Source organism: Canis lupus, chromosome 16, assembly GCF_003254725.2.
Source record: "Canis lupus dingo isolate Sandy chromosome 16, ASM325472v2, whole genome shotgun sequence".
NCBI classification, from domain to species: Eukaryota; Metazoa; Chordata; class Mammalia; order Carnivora; family Canidae; genus Canis; species Canis lupus.
The window spans coordinates 20236295-20261412 of NC_064258.1; the positions used below are offsets into that span (position 1 = coordinate 20236295).

At 40.2% G+C, this 25118-nt stretch overlaps 1 protein-coding gene across 6 annotated transcripts in view; it reads left to right on the plus strand.

The window, feature by feature from the left end:
• RNF32 (ring finger protein 32) overlaps positions 1–25118 on the plus strand; it is a 61268-nt gene that overhangs the window by 15003 nt on the left and 21147 nt on the right. For 4 of the 6 annotated variants that reach the window (XM_049095254.1, XM_025451642.3, XM_025451631.3 and 1 more), the window contains exons 5-7: positions 47–79; positions 622–746; positions 911–1019. In XM_049095254.1, the coding sequence (XP_048951211.1) occupies positions 47–79; positions 622–746; positions 911–1019 (267 nt within the window). Of the gene's footprint in view, positions 1–46; positions 80–621; positions 747–910; positions 1020–5583; positions 7887–21938; positions 21966–25118 lie in introns of those variants that run through there. The other 2 variants (XM_025451651.3, XM_025451649.3) reach the window with 2 other exon arrangements.

Consider the following 25118-nt stretch of genomic DNA (forward strand, 5'->3'; position numbering starts at 1 on the left):
AAAACTCCTTTAAACTTCAAACATTTTTTTGTCTTCTCATGCACAGGTGCTGCTTTCATGTTCCCATGTGTTTCACAGAGTGAGTGAATCCTGCCTCCCTCCCTCATAAAGTGTTGCAGTGTGTCACCCTCATAGCTCTTATTCATTTAAAGTCTCCTAAAAAGAACCACTTATTTTATCCATAATCATCACTTAGAGTTAGAAATATGACTTTAGGCTATAGTACAATTCATCCTGTTATGAAAATTATGAATTTTATGTGACAAAAGAACCACAAATGTTTATATAACACAGTGCTGTGAGTAATGTGCATCAAAGTGAGTGACAGCTTGCTTCCTATGACTGACTGCATGGTAGCCTTCTACGCTGGGATCATCTACCTCGACACGAGTGGTTTTCAGAAGTTTTTGATGTATCTGCATGTATATTCTTGTAAATTTTCATTTTTGGAACAAGTTTCATGAGGAAGGTGTTAACATCTGATGAAACTTCTTCCCTTTAAAATCTAAATTGGACTGTCTCATAATTATGAGAGAAAAGAACACTATAATTACATTAGAAGTGAAAGTGTTATTTATAAGTAATTACTTATACAATTCTAAGTGAAATGTTTTTCTTCAGGCATGCCTCCAGGCTTTTGAAAAGTTCACAAATAAAAAAACCTGCCCTCTCTGTAGAAGGAACCAGTATCAAACCAGAGTGATTCATGATGGAGCCCGGCTATTCAAAACAAAGTGTGCGACAAGGTAGGACAGGGGTCCCCCTCACCTGCCAGCCGTGATGACTCATTTTAAAGGAAGGAGGGATTTTGCCTCCCTCCTTGGCCGCTGCCTCCCCCGGGTCCTTGCTCTCTTGTGAAGTACCTGCTAAGGCCATCCTGAGTTAGTCATTTCAAACATCCGTGTTCTAGGATCCAAGCCTACTGGAGGGGACATGTGGTCAGAAAGTGGTACCAAGACCTGAGGAGAACAGTACCTCCCACAGATGCCAAGTTGAGGAGAAAATTCTTTGAAGAAAAGGTAGGTCAAGATCCTTGATTCTCCAGATAGTCTGTGCCCACCAGTGATTCACTGGGGTCAGGGAGGCTGGCAGAGGCAGTGAAGCCTGGAGACTCACTTCATTTGTAGGCTTTTTACAAATGCTTGAGAAGCTACTAAAAACCCCATTCAACATAAACTGGCTTTCCAACCGGGCGGCAGAGTACTGCGAGATTTTTTCTAGTTAAATCATAAATTTCATAAAATTAGAAGGTTAAGTTCAAAACTTTTGTTTTGCCATTTCGTGATACTTCCTTAAATAATCTCTTCAGATAATGGAATGGATAAAGCTTAAGATTTTCATAACCCTTGAACTGCAAGTTATAAAAAAGTGTCTCCTTGGGCCCCATGAGGTAACCAAAATGTGAGAGTTTCAGAAATAAATAACCTCATGTTTCTACCATTTCTTTAAACTATTTTTTAGCTTTTATGTCTACTTCTTTGGCTTAACAGTTTTCCACACTATACCCCATATGGAAAGGACAGGCATGGTGTGGTGGAGTCAGGGGAGCCAGCTGCGCCCACGCTCACCCCAGTCCTGCCCTCAGCAGCTTGGCGGCTCAGGCAAAGCCTCCGTGTCCTCCTCTGTGATATGACAGTAATAATCTCTGCCCTGCAGAGCTGCCTGAAGAATTAGAGTTGTCCTGACAAAGGCCTAGTGCACAGCAGGCACTGAGAATGTTCAATCATTACAAATGTTAGTGTGTTGCTCGAGGTCATCTTTATGGTAACGGCTTCAGATTTAGTAATTGGAAAGTCTGGTGTTCTCACATCATGTTAGCTTTAAATCGCTAAAACTCAACAGTTGCATGTTCCTGTAATCATTATTTATGGAAGTATCCCTTACACATTTATTTAGATCTTCCCTACATTTATTTGTTGTTTTAGCCTGCACTCTCATCTGGAATAATGAGTGATAGAAAATTACCCTTAACTGTATAAAGAGATCCCTTTTCTCCCCCTAATTATTACGTCCCTCAGCATGGGAAGCTAAGTGACCTCAGTCCTGTGCTGGAGGAATAGGCTGATTTATGGTTTTATCAGACTCCCAATCTGAGCTTCACAGGCCGAGGAGCTGTCTCTCTGTGCATCTTGAACCCCGCCATCCTTGTCTGTGCCCTAGGTGAGGGGCTACTTGAAAGTGCCAGAGCTGCGTAGGGATCCAGAAACTAAGTGCATTTAGGCTCCACTCTCAAACAGAATGAAGCCAGATTTTCCCAGTGCCTTTCCTCATTGCTCAGGCAGTTAGTCCAAGCAATGTAGTTATTAGTGTGTGCAAAAGAAATCTGGATTTTGGCTAATTGTGACGTCATTAAATATTAGATTTAATTAAGAAAATACATTTATCTGCCCTCAGGAGTAGGACAACATTAAATGCAACATATGAATAAATGACCCTAAAATCCTATATATCTGGAAGACAAGAAGACTGAACCACAGATTCCTTTGTATGGCAGATTCCTTTGTATGGCAAGGCCAGCCTGAGCACTGGGTGGAGATGCCACGAGGGGTCCACTCCAGCTGACACAGGTGTGGGGTGGCTCTAGTGATGGGCAGCTCCGGCTGGTCACAGAAGTAGAGGCAGCCAGGGGTTGGGCAGAGACTATGGAGACAGAATCTGACATTCTACATGTGTATAAGAAAACTGTTCTCTGAGTCATTCATGCACCTTATGGCATGAATTAGGGAGCAAAGGATATTTAGGAAAAGGGGACATAGTCCTAGTTAAAGCTCCCCTTCCCATCTCTGCTTGTGGGGTAGACATGAGAAAAGCTTTGCTTTGTTTAGCAGTTAATTAGAAATTATTGCTTTTTTTCCCTTACAAAATTTTAATTACAGATGATAGTCGTTTTACCCATGTGTATAAATATTTTTTCATTTGCATATGTCATCTTATAATAATTTTTGAAAATACAGGCTACTCTACTTTCACATAAAGCAGTCATGACACTTGATTAATTATATATCTATACACAAAGATGCACACACATGCACACAAACACACATGCACACACACGCTTACAAAATCACACACTGTAATTCAGATCATTCTTCCCCAAAAGTACTGATTTAGCGCTAAACTCAATTTGTTGCACAAATAGGCATTTTATAATTGCATCACTGTCTATTTTTTAATTAACTCAATAATCCTCAGCTCTTTCTGCTAGTTTCCTAAATGTTATCTGCAATTTCTTCATTCCTCACTCTACTCACTTACCCTATTTGGCTATAAACATAGAAATCTATAAGCCCAAATCTCATCTTATTTTTTTAATCCAGTTAACATACAGTGTAGTATTAGTATCAGGTGTAGAATTCAGTGACTCACCACTTCCATACAATACCCATTGGTCATCACAAACAGTGCCATCTTTAACACCATCACCCACTTATCCCATCCCCTCTGGTAACCATCAATTTGTTCTTTATAGTTAAGAGTCTGCTTCTTGAGGTGCCTGGGTGGCTCAGACAGGTTAAGTATCTGCCTTCAGCTCAGGTCGTGATCTTGGGGTCCTGTAATTGAGCCCCACGTCGGATCTTTTGCTCAACATGGAGTCTGCTTTTCCCTTTCACTCTCTCTCAGTGTGCTCACTTTCTCTCTCTCTCAAAAAAAAAAAAAAGTCTGTTTCTTGCCTCTCTCTCCTGTCCCCCGACCCTGTCCATTTGTTTTGTTTCTTACATTCCACATATGAGTGAACTCATATGGTATTTGTCTTTCTCTGACTTATTTCACTTAGCACAATACTCTCTAGAGCCATCCATGATATTGCAAATGGTAAGTTTTTGTTCTTTTTGATGGCTGAGTAATATTTCATTGTGTATATACCACATCTTCTTTCTCCATCAATCAGTGGACACTTGGGCTGCTTCCATACCTTGGCTATTGTAGATGCTGCAACAAACATAGGGGTGCATGTATCCCTTTGAGTTAGTAGTTTTGTATTGGGGGGTAAATACACAGTAGTGCAATTACTGGACCATGGAGTAGTTCTATTTTTAACTTTTTGAGGAACCCCCATACTGTTTTCCACAGAAGCCATACTAGGTTGCATTCCCACTAACTTCATGAGGGTTCCTTTTTCTCCACATCCTACCCTACACTTGTTTTCTATGTTGTTGATTTTAGCCATTCTGACTGGTATGAGGTGATATTATTGTGGTTTTGATCTGCATTTCCCTGATGATGAGAGATATTGAGCATCTTTTCATGGGTGTGTTGGCCATCTGAATGTCTTCTATGGACAAATGTCTGTTCCTTTCTTCTCATTTCTTAACTGGATTATTTGATTCTTGGGTGTTGAGCTGTATCAGTTCTTTATATATTTTGGATACTAACCTATAATCAGACGTATCATTGGCAAATATCTTCTCCCATTTCATAGGTTGCCTTTTAGTTTGTTGATTGTTTCCTTCACTGTGCAGAAGCCTTTTATTTTGATGTAATCCTAATAGTTTATCTTTGCTTTTGTTTCCTGAGGAGACATATCTAGAAAAAGTTGCTATGGTTAATGTCAGAAAAATTACTACCTAAGTTCTCTTCAAGGATTTTTAGGCTTTGGGTCTTTAATCCATTTTGAATTTATTTTTGTGCATAGGGTAAGAAAGTGGTCCAGTTTGACTGTTTTGCATGTGGCTGTCCACTTTTTTGCAGCACCATTTGTTGAACAGACTGTCTTTATCCCATTGGATATTCTTTTCTGCTTTGTTGAAGATTAATTGGCCATATAATTGTAGGTTTATTTCTGGGTTTCTATTCTGTTCCATCGATCTATGTGTCTGTTTCTGTACCAGTATGATACAATTTTGATCACTACAGCTCTGTACTAGAGGTTGAAGTCTGGAATCATGGTGCCTCCAGCTTTATTTTTCTTTTTAAAAATTGCTTTGGCTATTCAGGGTCTTTTGTGGTTCCATACAAATTTTAGGATTGCCACAACTAATTTAAAATAAATGAAGACAGGGGGTGGCTCAGCTGGTTAAGCATCTGACTCTTGACTTCAGCTCAGGTCATGATTCCAGGGTAGTAAGTTTGAACCTCATGTTGAGCTCTGTGCTAGGTGTGGGGCCTGCTTACGGTTCTCTTTCCCTCTCCTGCTGCCCCCTCTACTCCCATTCTTCAAATAAATAAATAAATAAATAAATAAATAAATAAATAAAGCATTTACTGTCAGATATTATATTTGTAGTAGGTACACACTCTTGTCGTTGTTCCTAGTTGCTTGTATGGATACATGCCTTACACAATTGTCTGCCCTTAGCCCTGGGGAATGTGTTCCAAGACCCCAGCAGATGCCTGAGATTGCAGATAGTACAGAACCCTATATATACTACATTTTTTTCCTATACATACCTGTGATAAATTTCAATTTATAAATTAGGCACAGTAAGAAATGAACAACAACAAATAATAAAATACAAAAATTATAATGATATGCTGTAACAAGTCCTGTGACTCTGGTCTCTCTCTCTCTCTCTCTCTCTCTCTCTCTCTTTCTCTCTCTCTCAATATATCTTACTGCATTCATCCTCCTTGTGATGACGTGAGATCGTGAGATGATAAAATGCCCACATGACGAGATGAAGGGGGGGTGAATGACCCAGGCATGTGGCATAGCATTAGACTATATTGACCTTCTGACACTACATCAGGGGAGGATCATCTGCTCTGGGACCATGTTGGCAGCAGGTAACTGAAACTGTGAAAAGTGAAACTGCAGAGAAGGAGCCAGCTTCTTGTTTGAATGTCTATGTGGTCAGAGCCCAGAGGGTGTTCTTTCCTATATAGACCACTTCTTAGTCATTTCCTGAATGGTCCTTGCAATTTAATGATTTTTCCCTACCTTTTAAAAACTCTCCTGCTGAGTTATAGCCTGAGTTATGGTCTAGGAACTGTTCATCTACAATTTTATTTATAATTTTAAAGGCCAATTTGTTTTAACATTTTAATAAAATCTGAAAGAATTTCACATTACACAGGATTGTATAGATGCATCCAGACCATGTGGATGTATACACAAGTGATAGTTTGTGAAGAACTTTTATCAACAAATTAAAATACTATAAACTACTGGGTAAAAGATTGTTGAGGAATAGGATATTCACACAGTCTCAAAGTATCAACCCACAGATTATGTATAATTAACAAAGAGTATGAGAAAGACCTATTGGAAAGGTCTGACAGACATCTCAGCCCAATGAATGAAATTAGCAATAACTGGACAAGTTGACACCATGTGCTCCTATTGTGCACAGAGTGTACTAGGACAAAACATCACGTTTGCACTTTCATGCCAAAATGCTTAACCTGAAACCCAATCAAGAAAGTATGTGATCAGGTAAATTCAAAGTGAGGAATATCCTGTAAAACAGCTGGCTTGGACTATAAAATGTCAATGTCATAAAGACAAAAGAAATGACTAAGGAATGTTCTAGAATAAAGAAGTCTGAGAACTATAAAATTTAGAGGAAATGACAGGTCTTTGATCAGATTCTGGATCAAAACTAAAACTAAAACAAGTGTGATAATTGGGATATTGGGAATGTGAATATAGATCATTATTATGACCGTGGTATGTCAATGATAAATCTCTGTAGTGTGTTAACTGTATTGTTGCTGTTGGGTATAGTGTCCTGGGTCTTAGAAGGCACATGCAGGATGATTTAGTCAGGGGTGGTGTGTGGTTGTGTTTGCAGCTAAACCTTAAAGAGGTCACAACTCAGACATATATACATACATATAGAAGACCGAATACACTGTAGTGAAATACTAACAATTAAAATGTAAGGATAAACTCCAGCAGTGTTAGACTGGGATGCACAGTTTCTAAATCCAAGGCAGTGGACTGGGAATGGGAGGATGGGAGAAGGAGAGAGGATATAAACAAAAATAGGTTTCACAACTTATAACAAAATATGCTCTGTTTAACAAAGAGTTAAACAGGAAAATGAAAACATAACGCCTTTAGAAGAAAGCATTATAAATTTATGATCTAGGAATTTAAAACCACACACACAAACATAGACACACACACCATATAGGAACTGACTGATAACTATATACACTTACGTAGAGGGAGAAAAAATTAAGACCAATGACAAATCAGGCAAATATATTTGCAATTCAAAGGACCAGGGGCAAATCTCCTTAGTATGTGACAGCAGTTTACAGAAGGAGGACAACATGCATGGTTACTATATAAAATGATGTTCAACCTGACTCATAATTAAAGAAAACTAAACAAAAATAAGAACCTGTTTCATCTATTAGATTGGCAAGAATTGAAAAATGTGATGATAATTATCTAGTACTGATGAGACTGAAGGGGAAATGGATATTCTTATAGGCCATTGGTAGAACAAAGAATGCACATCTTTCTGGCTGAGAAAGCCAGTGGCTGGGGGTTCTCCGAGCCCCTCTCTAGAAGTCACGCTACAGATATACATGTTTGCTGAGATGTATCCATGACTATGTTCACTATAGCAATGATTATAAAAGAGAAAGAACAAAGAGCCTGCCACCAAGAAGCATCCATATAGTGATTACTACACAGCAATTGTAAAGACCAAGGTAGATATGTATGTGGGGATAGTAAAGGATTTCCAAGAAAAGGCAACAAGAAAGAGTAACATGTAGAAAAGGTAGGATGATAGGGTTAAAATATAACAGTAATTACAGCAAACATTGAGATTAATTTCCTATCAAATAACAAACATATTGGAAAAAAAACCCACTACTAGCTGCTTAGGAGAGACACATTTGGATCAAAAAAAAAAAATGTCCTATATAAAGGCATGCTCAAAAATAAATGAGGCAAATGCAAAAAGAAGAAATAAAATTGAAAATCACAGGGTGCAAAAAAAAAAAAAAAAAAGAAAAAGAAAAAAGAAAATCACAGGGTGCATGGGTGGTTTAGTCAGTTAAATGTTTGCCTTTGGCTCAGATCATGATCCCAGGATCCTGGGATCGAGGCCCACATTAGGCTCCCTGCTCAGCTCCCTGACCTTCTCCCTTGCTTGTGCTCTCCCTCTCTCAATTAAATAAATACAATCTTAAAAAAAAAAGTAAAAGGCATAAAAAATAGAAAATCACAATAAAACAAATGAATATTAAAGTGCATCTGGAAATTCAGAGTCTAAATTATACATTGTCCTGGTGCTCATGACACTGAGCACACTAGTGTTCTGTGGCATACAGCTAACACCGTGGTACATGTGGCACTGTAACACATGTAGCAAATAGTGTCAAGCGTATTTATTATTAAATAAGAAAGATTAAAAAATGATGAACTAACCATTTGAGTCAAAAAGCTATTAAATATTAATGAATTTTTAAATGTAGGAAGTAAAAAGTATAAAGATAAAAGTAATTTATTACGATAAAAGTAAAACTGGTAAATGAAGTCAATAGCTGGTATTTTGGGAAAGAGAAACTAGAAGATATCTCATCAGTATTTAAAAAAACTAACAGGTACAAGGTAACGTCCTACCAGAGTTAAAACAGTTAAAACAGAATGCAGACACACAGAATGGGAGGCATAATCATATATGTGGAAATCATTTTAAAATGATAAAAGACATACAACTTCATGCTCTTAAATCTGAAATTATAATTAAAATTAACTCCTATCAACATAAGAAACACAGAAATATATAAAGATGACTGAGAAAAATTAAATCATCTCAATCTTAAAAAAAAAAATCATCTCAGGACACCTGGGTTGCTCAGTGGTTAAGTGTCTGCCTTTGGCTTAGGGAGTGGTCCCAGAATCTTATGATCGAGTCCCGCACTGGGCTCCCCTCGAGGAGCCTGCTTCTCCCTCTGCCTATGTCTCTGCCTTTATGTCTCTCATGAATAAATAAATAAAATCTTTTTTTTTAAAAATCACTTAAATCTTTACTGAAAAGATACTAAACAGCCATTTTTAATGACAGCAATCTTGAGCTAAGTAACATTTCCTTATCACAGTAAAGACCATACATCAGAAACTAAAAACTTTTAGATAGTGAAACCCTAAAAATGCAAAATAGGTTGCCCACTATCAACACACTTTGGCCAATCCTTGCCACTGCAGTAATACAAGAAAACAAAATACAATGTGTGTGTGTTTGTATGTATTACATATATTCTCTATACACATGATTTAAAATCAATAAAATCATTTGAAAAATTATTAGAACTATTAGAAGATGTTCAAACTGCAGATAAATATGCAATGATTGTTTCCTATAGAGCAACAAGAGTGAGATACAAAGTGCAATGGAAAGGATCCCTTTCATAATAGTTAACACCTAAAAATAAGCTTAATGAGGAATGTACAAGTACTGATCAGGAAAAAAAATATTTTCTGGGGTGACATTAGCAACATGGCCAAATGAAATGTTCCTCATTCATACCCACCACCACCCCTTTGGCTACAACAGTCTGCCATCCAACCATAGATCAGAGTGCTTCGGTGGGAACTGTGGAATCCAGCACCATATGGCAAGGGACCCAGAAGGAGTCTCACCCACCCACGTGTCCAGTAATAGGGATACACACCTTGGTTCCTGTGGACCCTGAAGGGGCCTACGAACCTGCTCTAGCGCATCTTAGCCACAGTCTGTGAGCCCCTGGAGAGCGCTGCCTCAGACAATTACCCACATACAAGAGAGCCTTTATGAATCCAGGTTTCCAAATGAAAAGATCCATAACACCCATGGGTATGCTTTGGATAGGGTTAGAGGAGGAGTTACACTTTACCCATGTCACCCCTCCCCCAAGGCAGCACAGCTCAGGACCAAGAGAGATCTTCTTAGCTGTGATTCTCCTTCAGGGGAACATAAAGCATGTGAGTGAGCACCCAGATTTTTCAGCTTTTTCTGACACTGCCAGAGATATTCGTCCAAAGTACTGAGTTGTGAGCTGCATGACTGTGGGTGGGAAGAGGCTGGAAGAGTAGCAGATAGGACTCCCAGAGGGCATGAAAGACACAAGGATCCTACTAGCTGTGTTGCAGCCTCCATCAAGAAGCCCCACTGGGGTACCTCACCTGAAGATCCCCCACACAGCCCCGAGTGCTACATATGCCCCACCCACACCCTGTGGCTGGCTCTCCATGCACACTCCTGAGGGTAAGAGCAAGCGCTGGCAGACAGCTAGTAAGCACATACAGAAAGCCAGCCTGACTCCATGGGCCAGGGAGAGACCACAGACTTGAGTTTTAGCATCTACCCTTGGGAAAGCTAAAGGGAGGCCAACAGTCCCTGGCGTGGAGTGATGCAGAATCCAGAGATGGCATACGAGCATAAGAGGGAGCAAGACATGGAGCAGGTGTATCCCCAGAAGATCTGACAAAGCCTCAGAATCCATAGCTGGGCTGACAGAGGTACTTCTCTCCTGACACCAGTTAATCAAAACACAGAAGGCGACTGCTATTGGTTTGACAACAGCAACGCAGGACTGGAAGAAACATGAAAATCAGGGAGATTCTCAGCAACCTTCTAGTAACCAACCCCAAAGATGTGGAGAGCTACAACTTACCTGGTAAAGAACTCACAACAGGTGTTTGAAGGAAGCTCCGTGAGGTGCAAGAAAACACAAAAAGGAGCATTTGATAGAATGAGGAAAACAATACATGAACAAAAGGACAAGCTCAGCAGAGAGAAATAATGACAGAGAACCAAGTAAGTCCTGGAACTGAAGAACAGAGAAGAAAGCATCACCATCAAAATGGATCAAGGAGAAGGAAGAATCTGTGAATTAGAAGAAAGGAATTTTGAAATTATCCAGTTGGAGGAAAACAAAAAAGAATGAAAAAGCATATGTGACCTATGAGATACCATCCAAGGGAACAAGAGGGCAGAGAGCTTATCAAAATAAATAATGGCTGAGAACTTCCCAAATCAGTGAGAGATTTGGATAGCTAAGTTTAGGAAGCTCAGAGTCAACAAACAAACTCAATTAAAAAAATCACACATACAAAAAAAATGAAATCTTCCCCAAAATACATTACAATAAAATTCAGTAACCAAAGAATCTTAAAAGCAGCAAGAGAAAAAAAAATTCCACACTCACAGGGGACCACTCCTAAGCCTACAGGCCAATGGAGAGTGGGACAAAATATTCAGAGTGCTGAAAGGAAAAACTTCCAACCAACAACACTCTCTCTGGCAAACGTGTGCTTCAGAAACGAAGGACAAATAAAGATGCTCCCAGACAAACAAAACCGAGGGATGTCACCACCTCTAGGCCTGCCTTACAAGAAGTGCAAAATGGTCTTCCTCAAGCTGAGATGAAAGGATGCTAGTTAGTAACATGGAAATACGTGACTGTATACAACACACTAGTAAAAGTAAGAATATAGGCAAATTCAGATTCCTCTACTACTGTAATGTGTTGAAGTGGTAAATTCTTAACTCTGTGTGTAGCTTAAAGGACAAAAATATTAAAAATACCTAGAGCTACAATTTGTTAATTAATGTACAGTATAAAAAGATAAACTGTGGGGTGCCTGGGTGGCTCAGTCAGTTGGGTGTCCAGCTCTTGATTTCAGCTCAAGTCTTGATCCTCAGGGTCTTGGAATCCAGCCCCAAGTCAGGCTCTGCAATCAGTGGGGAGTCTGCTTGAGATGCTCTCCCTCTTCCCCTCCCTCTCATGCTCACACTTGAGCTCTTGCATCTCTTTCTCTCTCTCCCTCTCTCTGTAATAAATCTTAAAAAAAATGATAAACCATGACATCAATAACATAAAACAGGCAGTAAAGGGTAGTTTTTGTATGTGACTGAAGTTAAGTAGTTCAGTATAAAATAGATTGTTATATCTATACAGAGTTTTACATAAGCCTGCGGTAACCCCAAAGGAAGCCTACACAAAATAGAAAGAGAAGGGGATCAGAGCACATCTCTGTGGAAGGTCATCAATCACAAGGAAAAGCAGCAAGAGAGGAAGAAAAGAACACGGGAACCACAAAAAGAGCCATAAAAGAATGAATTCACTTCTCCAATCAAAAGGTGTAAAATGGCTAGATGGATTAAGAAAACAAGACCCAACTATATGCAGCCTGCAAGACTCCTTTCAGCTTCAGGACACACACAAGCTCAGATGAAGGGGCAAAAAGATATTCCATGAAATTGGGAACCAAAAGAGAACAGAGATGCCTATACTTCTAATCTGACAAAATAGACTTTAACTCAAAAGTTGTAACAAGAAACAAAAAAAGTTCTTTATATAATGATAAAGGGGTCAGTTAAAAAGGATATAACAAAAATTAACTCAAAATGAATTAAAGAAATATTTAAGATCTGAAACCACAAAACATCTAGAAGAAAACAGGGAAAAAGTCTCCTTGACATGGTTTTGGCAATGATTCTTTGGATATAACACCCAAAGCACAAGCAACAAAAGGCAACAAAAGCAAAAGCAAAAGCAAAACTAGGGGCACCTGGCTGGCTTGGTCAGTGGAGCATGTGACTCTTGATCTTAGGGTTGTGAGTTCAAGCCCCACATTGGGTGTAGAGATGACTTAAAATATTTTTAAAATATTTTAAGTTTAAAATATTATAAAAATAAATAAATGGGACTATGTAAAACTAAAAACCCTCTGCACACAGCAAGAAAAAAAATCAACAAAGTGAAAAGGCAATGTACCAAATGGGAGAAAATAGTTGCATCATGTATCTGATAAGGGGTTAATTAATTTCCAAAACATATAAGGAACTCATATAACTTACAAAAAATATATGATTTTAAAAATGGGCAAAACCCAAAAGCATAAGATACGTAGAAATAAACCTAACTAAAGAGGTAAAGGATCTATACCCTAAAAACTATAGAACACTTCTGAAAGAAATTGAGGAAGACACAAAGATATGGAAAAATATTCCAAGCTCATGGATTGGAAGAATTAATATTGTGAAAATGTCAATGTTACCCAGGGCAATTTACACGTTTAATGCAATCAGAGAGTTGGAACAAATTATTTTAAGATTTATGTGAAATCAGAAAAGACCCTGAATAGCCAGGGGAATTTTAAAAAAGAAAACCATAGCTGGGGGCATCACAATGCCAGATTTCAGGTTGTACTACAAAGCTGTGGTCATCAAGACAGTGTGGTACTGGCACAAAAACAGACACATAGAATAATGGAACAGGATAGAAAATCCAGAAGTGGATCCTCAACTTTAGGGTCAACTAATATTCGACAAAGGAGGAAAGACTATCCACTGGAAGAAAGCCTCTCTTCAATAAATGGTGCTGGGAAAATTGGACATCCACATGCAGAAGAATGAAACTAGACCACTCTCTTACACCATACACAAAGATAAACTCAAAATGGATGAAAGATCTAAATGTGAGACAAGAGTCCATCAAAATCCTAGAGGAGAACACAGGCAACACCCTTTTTGAACTCGGCCACAGTAACTTCTTGCAAGATACATCCACGAAGGCAAAAGAAACAAAAGCAAAAATGAACTACTGGGACTTCATCAAGATAAGAAGCTTTTGCACAGCAAAGGATACAGTCAACAAAACTAAAAAACAACCTACAGCATGGGAGAAGATATTTGCAAATGACGTATCAGATAAAGGGCTAGTTTCCAAGATCTGTAAAGAACTTATTAAACTCAACAGCAAAGAAACAAATAATCCAATAATGAAATGGGCAAAAGACATGATCAGAAATCTCACAGAGGAAGACATAGACATGGCCAACATGCACATGAGAAAATGCTCTGCATCACTTGCCATCAGGGAAATACAAATCAAAACCACAATGAGATACCACCTCACACCAGTGAGAATGGGGAAAATTAACAAGGCAGGAAACCACAAATGTCGGAGAGGATGTGGAGAAAGGGGAACCCTCTTGCACTGTTGGTGGGAATGTGAACTGGTGCAGCCACTCTGGAAAACTGTGTGGAGGTTCCTCAAAGAGTTAAAAATAGACCTGCCCTACGACCCAGCAATTGTACTGTTGGGGATTTACCCCAAAGATACAGATGCAATGACACGCCGGGACACCTGCACCCCGATGTTTCTAGCAGCAATGTCCACAATAGCCAAACTGTGGAAGGAGCTTGGTGTCCATCGAAGGATGAATGGATAAAGAAGATGTGGTCTATGTATACAATGGAATATTACTCAGCCATTAGAAATGACAAATACCCACCATTTGGTTCAACGTGGATGGAACTGGAGGGTATTATGCTGAGTGAAATAAGTCAATCGGAGGACAAAAATTATATGGTCTCATTCATTTGGGGAATATAAAAAATAGTGAAAGGGAATAAAGGGGAAAGGAGAAAAAATAAGTGGGAAATATCAGAAAGGGGGACAGAACATGAAGACTCCTAACTCTGGGAAACGAACTAGGTGTGGTGGAAGGGGAGGAGGGCGGGGGGTGGGGGTGACTGGGTGGTGGGCACTGAGGTGGGCACTTGACAGGATGAGCACTGGGTGTTATTCTGTATGTTGACAAATTGAACACCAATAAAAAATAAATTTATTTAAATAATAAAAAAATAATAATAAATGGGCAAAGGAGCTGAACAGACATGTTTCCAAAGAAGACATCCAGATGGCCAACAGACACATGAAAAGGTGCTTGACATCACTGATCATCAGGGAAATGCAAATCAAAACCACAGTGAGCACCTTACCCCTGTAAGAATGGCTGCCATCCTCAGGTCATGATCCTGGGGTCTTGGGATAAGTCCCACATCCTGCTTCTCCCTCTACCTTGTGTCTCTGCCTCTCTCTGTGTCCCTCATGATAAATAAATAAAAGACTTTAAAGAAATTTTAAAAAGAATGGCTGCCATCAAAAAGACAAGAAATAACAAGTGTCAGTGAAGATGTGGAGAAAAGGGAGCCCTTGGGCACTGATGGCAGGAATGTAAATTGGTATGACCCCTATATAAAATAGGATGGAGGGTCCTTAAATAGTTAAAAATAGAAATACAATGTCATCCAGCAATCTCACACTTCTGAAGGAACTGAAATCAGTATCTGGAAGAGACACCTGCACCCCGGTGTTCACTGCAGCATTATTCTCAACAAGCCAAGACATAGAACAACCTTAGTGTCCAGGGATGGATAAATGGACAAAGAAAATGTAATGTGTATCCATATAGTGGAATATTACTCAGCCATGAAAAAGAAGGAAATCTTCCCATTTGCAACAACGTGGACAGACCTTGAATAAAAAAAAAAAAATACAATATTACATACTCAAAAGTGGCTAAGAGGATAAATCTTAAATGATCTCACCAAAAAAAGAAATGGTAATTATGTGAGATGATGCAAGTATTAACTAACCCTATCATGGTAATCATTTTGCAAGATATAAATGTATCAAATCATCAGGTTGTATGCCTTTAACTCACACAATGTTATATGCCAATTCTATCTCAACAAAGTTGGAAAAAATAATTATAATCTTAATTTTTTTCCTCTCAGTCTGCAGTAAGGAGACATTTCAGATCAGTGAAAAAAAATAGTAACTGGGAAAATCCACTAAATGGGAAATTGAGGCATTCATGTCAAGGAGGGGGTACATTACTTCATACTTATCCCAAAAAATGTTCCACAGTGGGTTAGCCATTTAAATACTTTAAAAAAAAAAGATTTTATTTATTTATTCATGAGATTGAGAGAGGCAGAGACACAGGCAGAGGGAGAAGCAGGCTCCTTCCAGGGAGCCCCATGCAGGACTAGATCCCGGGTCTCCAGGATCACGCCCTGGGCCAAAGGCAGGCACTAAACCACTAAGCCACCCAGGGATCCTCCATTTAAATACGTTTTAATTGAATAAACAGGCTTAATAGAACACAATATAGCCCGCTCTGTTAGGGAGGGGGGCACAGTGAGCACAATAGATGTCACAACCTAGCAGATGTCTGTGGGGTCAGAGAGCTCCGACTGTGGGCACCCAGCTCTGTGCAGCTGCTTAGACGCAGTGGTTTGCATGGTTGCTCTAGTGGCACTCCCACTCTCTAAAGCCTGGTCCGCAGAAGAAACACTGTAGGAATACACCAGGTGTCATTGGTGGCAAGCAAAATAATCGTCTTTATTTGAACTTTTAGTAACCATAGAGTATTTGCTTATACATATATTACAGTTTAGGGGTTCTGGCTATTGTGCTTTTTTTAAAGGATATAATCACATGAGTAGAATAAGTATTCTGCAGTTTGGAAGCAGAGCAGCCTAATAACAAATAAATGTTGACACACAAAGCAACTGCGTGCCCTGCATACGTGGAGAGAGCAGTCATCACCTAGAACTGCCCTCACAGAAGGCTACCTTTTGTCTTAGTTTAATGGTAAACAATATTTTATAAAAATATTTAAATAGCATTTTTCAGGGCACCTGGGTGGCTCAGTCATTTGGTGTCTGACATTTGGTTTCAGCTCAGGTCATGATCTTGGGGTCACGGGACTGAGCCCCACACTAGGCTCTGCGCTAAGTGTGGAGGCTGCTTGGGGTTCTTACCCTCTGCTCCTCCCCCACCCTACTCTCTCGCACACACTCACTCGCTTGCTCTCTATAGAATAAATAAATAAATCTTTTTTAAACATATATTTAAATAGCATTTTTCAATGATAGAAACAATTATTCTCATCAAGAAACAAACTTGTTTTAGGTTTTAAAAGTTTGAACTAATTGTTTTCCTTTAAATACCTATAAAAATATTTTGTTTAACATAAGCTTGTCAGTAACATGAAGCTTGAAAATCAAGAAAGCACAAACTAAATATTTGAAATAAAAATACAACTCTTGGTCTGGGTTTCTCATTACATCCTGCTGGTGTTTCAGAACTGAATGTGTGCACTCAAGTCCAGCTTCGGGAGCAGCAGTGTGTGTAGCTTTCCTAGTAATCCACCATTTAAAAAAAACAAATTCCAAAGCCAGAATGAACAATGACTTTATCAAGGCTCCTCTGGGTGGGAGTCTAGCTTTGTAACATAGTCATTGGCATTCCAGAAATGCCGGGTTTTCCTACTCAAGTTTGTCTTTCGGCTCTGCCTTTTGACGCCTATGCCTTTTCATGTGCCTGTTCACCCACCACCTTCCCCACCACCTAAATGTGCATGAACTGTAGATCAGTCAGCTGTTAGAGATCTAGCATTTGCATTTTGGAAATTAGAAAGTTTACAAAGCAAAATGTGCAGTAACAATATGTTACCTTCAGGGGAAAAGTCTGTAATTAATAGGAAAGAAAGGCAAAAGAAGGATAATAGTATGACATTCTTAGGCACAATAAATTAGGAGATGCTTATTTTGTTTAGAGCTTCAAGATCTCCCCAAGATGGACATGTTTTTAATACTGTAGATGAGATTAGCTCAAGTCGTTGTGTTTTTATAAATTGACCTCTCTTACTTGTAACAGAACTCCGGCCTGTCTTGTCCTTCCTCCGTTACGGGGGATTAATGAAGTCTCTTTGTAGTCTCCATGCATCTGTTGGATGTTAACTAATTAATAAAATACAGAGGTCATCTTTCTGCAAACAGTAATGCTTCAATACACTGAGAATTTCTTTTTGCTTTAAAATATCATTGGCACATTCCTAACAAACTGAACCAGAACAAAGTGATGCGGTGTCATCATGTGGGTTCTTTCAAATAGATTGCAGTCGTGTGTAAAGAAGCGAACAGATCAAATGTTGGATTTTGTCCCTCAGAGTGTCAGCAGCGTGTTTGTTTGAGCAGGCACTGGAGCTGTCGGGGATGGCACAGCGGTCCTGGGGCACTCGGATCAGAGCTGCCTGCAAAGGTCAGGAAAGCTGCTGTGCTCATACCTGTCACCAGTGTGTACAGAAAACCCAAGTGTTGCCCAGAATGCAGTGGTTGGTCCTTGACTGTCTTTGATCCTTATCTAGAAAGTCTGCTAGCATATGTCATATAATTGAGGTATGGTCTTTTATTGCCGCAATTAAAACTTTTCAAATGCATTATATTATCTCCACCCACGCTAAAAGTCCTGACCATTGTTTAAAAAGTAAGGTTAGTGATTTGTCAGATGCCGTGGTTGACTTTAGGGGCTGCCCGCTCCCACACCCTCCTCGTGAGATTTCTCTTACTTTTTTCATTTACATCTCACCAAACAGCATAATGGTCTTAAAGTTTGTTTAGTCCTTTGACTTCCTTTATCACATAGAGATGGCAAACATTCTGTTGCTAACTTGAAGTGGCTCCAAGCAGCAAGACTGGGAGGATATTAAACCAGTAAAAGCTTATCAACTGATTCATTGATATGCTGTAAATTCCAGGCTTTTCATTTTGCTTTTGAGGGTGGTCATAAGTCAACACATTAGTAAGCAATTTGCTGACATCCAGACGGATCACTTAGTGAGGCCTCCCAGGCAGACAAAGTTCACCTGGGTACTTTTGTTAGTATATATTTTTTTTAATGTTTAGCCAGTATGTTACTTGTAAATGACCAGTAATTGCTTTACATATCAATAACCTAAACTCTTATCAAATATCTGAAATTCAAGACTTAAAAGGAAAAACATATGAAGATATTCATTCTTCTTAAAATTGAATATTTTACACATTTTGTTTCTGTAGAATTAATATTAACTATTGGTTTAAAAACTAGAACTGTCTTTTTTTTTGGGGGGGGGGGGCAGTTCTTGCCCTGTCAATTACTAAGGGTATCAGACCCAAATAACAGTAGGGAAATAAAGCAAGAAGGATACTGAACACATAAGAACTTGAGATTTCAGAAATAGTTAATAATAGCTATATTTAGGACATGGCTTTGAATGGGCCACTATAGGTGATCGATAAGTATATGTTGATTTAACTTTATAAACATCACCCTTGCTAACTTTTGAATATGGGAAGCAACAAGAATAAGGTCACACCAGGTCACTGTTAGAAATCTGCTATGAATATATACTGAAGGATTTTTGTGTAAGTAGTAACAAGCTAATGTGAGTGTTATGATTAAAAGCTAAACGCCAATGCCTTGTTGAATCTTGATAGCTGGAAAAAACTTCAAAATCATTCCTCATACTCATTGTTCCTTTTTTTAATCCCAAAAAGATTATTGTACTGCACTCCTTTAGAATATATACTTTGGGGCATATATGTGTCCTCATTTCTAATCTACTGCAAACTTAAAATCAAGATTTTTTTTAAACGAATGCTAAGGACCTTAGCATGAATCAGGTGCTTCTCTGAATCTAAGGAACTCATTCGAGGAGATAAGAAATACACACAGGAAAAAGATAACAGCATCCAGCCAATGCTAAGTGCGGAGTGAAGGGGCCAAAGTGTGCTGTGAGAGCTGAAAGTGCAAGCTCATCTGATAGGAGCCCACGCACACGGGGCACACATGCAGGCAAGAACAATGCAAACAGGAAAATAGGACAGTTATTCACGGGATTCCGTAAATGACTGGCCGGCTGGGAAATTCCTATAGGAAAGGAGTGGGAGGAAAGGTTGGCGCCAAGCCCCAAGGGATCACAGCCTCCAGACAGACCCAGGATGGGGATTTCGGGATCAAATAAGAGGTGGTGAAGGCAGTGCTCCAAAAAGGCAACTCGGGCATCAGAGGAGAGCACCACCCCACCCCTCCCTGCTCCCCCTGTGACTCTGAGCCCTCCACTCAGCCCTCCTTGTTCCCACCTGGCCTTCCTGCGAGCTAGGGGCCCTGTTGTTGCTCAGCCATTCCCACACTATTGTACTGACCCCATTAATCATTCACCAGGCAAACACTGAATGGCAACGTTATTTAGCTGAGATTGGATAAACTATGCTTTAAAAGTTCTTAACCGGGATCTCTGGGAGGCTCAGCAGTTTAGCACCTACCTGCCTTTGGCCCAGGGTGTGATCCTGGAGTCCTGGTATCAAATCCCGCATCGGGCTCCCTGCATGGAGCCTGCTTCTCCTCTGCCTATGTCTCAGCCTCTCTCTCTGTGTCTCTCATGAATAAATAAATAAATAAACAAACAAATAAATAAATAAATAATTTTTAAAAAGTCCTTAACCATCATTACATATAAAAGGAATTGTTATTTTTCTCATTTATGAAATGCTTCTAATTGCAACTAAGGAAGAAAGGAGGATTTGTTAACAAGTGTGAAAATGACATTATGTTTGCTAGGCAGGCTGAGTAGATACAAAAATATACATTAAACTATTCCAAAGGCTTCCGGTGACTGACGCCTGCAAAGCCTACAGTCCTGTGCTTTGCAAAACTTGTCTAGCCTCCTAATCCCTAGGACCACCTCCTTGGGGTCGGGGGTCCTGTCTGTTGCACCTGCCTTCCTGTGGGGGAGACAACAAATAACACCTGTTGATAAGAATGTAAATTTCAAAAAGTAGTGAGAGTCATAAAAGGGATGGGGAGCAAAGTAGGGAGCAAGAGGTGGGGGGGGGGGGGCGACGGGTGGAGAGGTATAGAAACCAAACTGGAGGGGCTTCACAGACAGGGTGAGGGGCTCCAGTGGCCTGTACCAGGGGCCAATCGAGAGAGCACAGGTGCAGGGGTGGCAAGTAGCTGCGTGCACCCTTGTTGAGGTGAGAGTAGCAGGAGCTCTACCTGGACACTCAGCAAAGGGCTGAGCTGAGAAAGAATCCGGGAACACTGCCCAGTGAACACTGGGACCCTTGTTCAAAACCAAAACTTTCTTCTCTGGCCATTCTTAGTCTGCCTGCCTCTCTCTCCCTGCCCTGGTGGTTTTTATCTGCTCTTTAACGTTGTTCCAAGCAAAGAAAAAATTTTAAATTATTAGCATAAATTTTATGCTGTACAATGCCTATTTTAAGTGTCACTTAAAAGCATTTAGTTCATATGTAGAATCTCCAAAATTACACAGTTTGCATCTCCTGCCTCATGCATGCATATTTAACTCTTACACGAAGAGATAAAAGCCTAAACAAAACTTAAGTCTGAGCCCTCGGCTCACAGCAGGGAAGGGACTCTGGGTTTCCTCGTGCTCCCCTTTCCTTCTGAGCCACCATCTGCGATGGAAGTGGCTGCAGGGAAGTGGCACGCTGAGGAAAGTACACGAAGGGATCTATCCAGGAACTAGAATTCAGGAGAGAGAGGGAGCATGGGCACAGAGAGGGCAGCTTAAGGCAAGAAGACTACAGATTTTTCATATGGGAAAGGGTGTATACACAGACTTACACACCCCAAGGATAAAAGGCCCTAATATGAATTAAAAAGAAGAAGAATGCATGTTTAGTGAAGCTGCGGACTTCTTGGAAATAACAGCAGAAATGTGATGAGCACTGGTGTTATACACAACTGATGAATTACTAAATTCTATGTCTGAAACTAATGATGAACTGTATGTTGGCTAACTGAATTTAAATTTTGAAAAAAGGAAGTAACAGCAGAAGCCAGAAGACCTCACATCTCAGTGTCACGGATGAGGCAGTAACAGCCAACCTGGAATTGTACGTGTACCAAATGAAAATTCCAGTTGGGAACAGAGGCAAGGGGTGCATAGCTGGCTCAGTCAGAGGAGCGTGTGACTCCTGATCTTAGGGTTGTGAGTTCAAGGACCATGCTGGGCATAAACACTACTTTAAAAAAAAAAAAAAAAGGCAAAAGAAAGACAATTTCAGAGAAAAATGAGGACAGTGTCACTAAAATGCCTTTGCTAAAAGAAATTCTGAAAGATGCTTTTCATGAAGAAAGAAAATGATCCCATATTCCAAGATGCAAGAATGGGTGAAGTGCAAAGAACTGGCAAAATGTGGCTACAGGGAATAGGCACTGACTCTGTAAAGCAAGACTACTAATGTCATATAGGACTCAAGAGAGGATGAGAGCTCCTGAACACATGACAGTGCCATCCCTCAGGAGAGGATATCCACTTCAAGGGCTCCAAGATCCTTGCTTATGTGAGAGGAGGGAAATTCTGATTGACTTTCGACTTTAATAATTCCAATATGCATTTCTAGGGTAACCACTAAAAGAAGTAAAATGGAATTTCAAATCAGGAGAAAGAATAATAGAGATAGAAATTTCCACCGTAGAAAAGAGCAGAGATAAAAACAAACGGATGGCAGGACAAGTAGAAAACAGAACGGGATGCACGCAGAGCAATCTCGCAGACTGGACTGAACATGCCAGTGGCAACAAGCCCAGTTGCAGGTAACTCTTATGTATGAAAAGAAGAATGAAATGTGTATGATATACGCACAGACATACCACACGCACACATACACATGCGGAAAACTCGACACAGAAAAAGACGGGTACTGACATCACACAAAACAAGTATAAAGCAAAGGCACTAGGGATGAGGACACACAGAACAGTGACTGCATCATACATGCTCTTTCAAACCACAAATATATCAAACATATCACTTATAAAAAGTGACCATGAACATTCCCGTCACAGTGTAAAGAATTAAAATGTGTAGAGCATGGTCTCTGATCACAGAGCTAGAAATTTAAAATAATTTTTAAGTATCTTAGAAATATCTCACACATAAATTCAGAAACAGTTCTAAATAACTGGTTGGTAAAGAAAACATTAAAATGGAAACTAGAAAGTATTTTGAACAGAATTAGCAGCAAAATACATAGCAAAACTTGTGGAATATGACTAAAGCAATAAATCTGTTTCTTCTATATAGGTATCTTTTGAAAAATCAAACATTTGAGTATAGAATTAGTTTATAATTCTCACATATCGTAACATATCCCAAGCATGTATTGACTGTTTTGCTATCAGCATTAAGATTAGCATACTGAGCCTTAGGATCTATCCTCCCCAGATTTTCTTGCTGCATCTGCAAAACTGGCAAAGCCATGTTTTCAACAAGCACTGAAGTGCCTGCCATGGTCAGTGCACATCCTCGGCCCTTGAGAAATGTAAAGATGGAGTGGGAACCCTTGAAAAATACCGTATGGTGTCAAGGTCCAGCATCCCAGCCCCCAGATTTATAGTAATGAAAGCAGCAAGGCATGTGCCATTAGCACTGTTGAAGGCAGGAGGAGGAGCACCTGGTAAGGTGACACTTAGGGTTGTCCTCACCAGGGCCACCTGGGAAGTGCTTTATCTCAAGCTGCAAGAACTTACCCACATGTTAGAACAACTGGGATGCCTTCAGCGATACCAGGCATACATACATCTATCATCACACACAACATATGCATTAATATAACTTGTGTGTGTGTGTGTGTGTGTGTGTGTGTGTGTGTGTGCCCTCCATCTCCATATTTACTCTGTTGCTCTCTAAGGGACCTCTGAAAGCTCATAGTGATACCTAACACCCGCAGTTGGGAGGGCACACCCCCAGGAATGGCGATGAGTGCTGTTTGTAAATAACTTTGACTCTTAAAATCAATCAGGTAACTTCTGCAACAGCAGTTCTCAAACTTGAGCGAGCATCAGAGTACCCTGGGGAGACATTTCTAACACAGCTGGCTGCTACTGCCGAGGTTCTGACCCAGCAGCTTTGGGGTGTAGCTGAGAATCAGCATTTCCAACAAGCTCCTGGGGATGCCACTGGTCCCAGCACTACACTTGAGAATGAGCATCCAAATCAATCATTCACACTCATGCATCTTCTCCAGACGGCACTTCTGTATTCAGAAATAATTTCAGAATATGCCACATAACCCGAAATCCTTTCTAAGGTCTAGAATAGAATGTGACCTCTTTTTTTCTGAGGCATAATTTTGAAGGAAGAGAAGATCTTATACTCCATTCCAAGAATATATGGGAAATCACTTTCACTCCCAACTCACAGAGCATATGGATCATTTAACATGAATCAGAAGGCCAACATACAGAGTTCCAAGGAATCCCCCCCTTTTACGCAGTAAGGAACTCTTCTCTCAATCTTTTATGTAGAGATTATCAAATAGCTGAAGGGCCAAAGAACAAAGAAAATTAAAATCAAAGCCCTAGGATACACTGTCAGTTAAAGAAATTAAGTTAAGCCACAGTTGCCTGGCAATTACAATTAGGGTCAGTGAAATAGAATTTGATTCCTAACAGAAGAGCATCTTCCTCCAGGCCTCTAAGTGCAGACGCTCCTTGGCTTACAATGGCACTAGATCCTGATAAACCCATCATAAATCAAAACTATCATTAAATCAAAAATGCATTTTACACACCAAACCTACCAAACATCACACCGTAGCCTGGCCCACTTTAAGTGTGCTCAGAGTTCTCACGTTAGCCCGCAGTTGGACAAAACTGTGTAACATGAAGCCTATTTGACAGTGTCGAGTAGCTCCTGTAATGCATGGAACACTGTACCCAAAGCGACAGAACGGCTGTGTGGGTACAGACGGCGGTCGGTGTATCGGATGCTGACTCTTGTGATTGCTTGGCTGCTGGGAGCTGCGGCCACCACCCAGCATCATGGGGGGAGATCAGACCACGTGTCACTAGCCCCAGAAGAGATCCACATTCAGACATCCACTTTTACACCTTTGTAAAGTCGAAAAATTGCAAGTCAAACTACTTTAATCTGGGGAGGGGGCATCTGTATGGCTAAAAAAGAATTGCAAGCAAACCCCCAAAACAAAGGTGCCTGAAAGATTCACACACACACAATTACCCCCCCACAAGCCATCAGCGATGGGAGCACCTGTTGTGTCCCAGCATCTCCTTTCCCTGAAGCCCAGCACTCATTCTTGTAACAGCCAGGGACAAAGACCTTCCTGTGTGTCTCCAAGGCTGCTTAGGGGAGGAAAAGAAGTGGAAGGGTAACCTCATCCCTCGAGGCACTGAGGTCTGACCTTGGAGAAGTAGCTCTGGAGGTGACTTACACATATTCTGCAAGGTGGGTCCACATAAAAACAAAGAACACACACACGAGATGTCCAGGAGACTAGAACACACGTCCCTCTGACTCACTCACCTAACTTCTTGTTTTTGAGAATCTGACAGGCTTAGTTCACTTCACCAAGCCTAACAACACAAGACAGGTATAACCATTAAATCAGAGGGCTTCTAACTGCTGGGGCAAGTAACTCCCAAGTTTTAGTGACTCAGAGTAGGAGCTTTGGTCCCACCCACAAGTGCAACGTGCCACCCTGTAGGATGCAGGCACTGTCCCCTCCAGCCTCTTGCTCTGCTGTCCCTGGGCCCCTGTGTGTCTGGCCCAGAGACCCCAT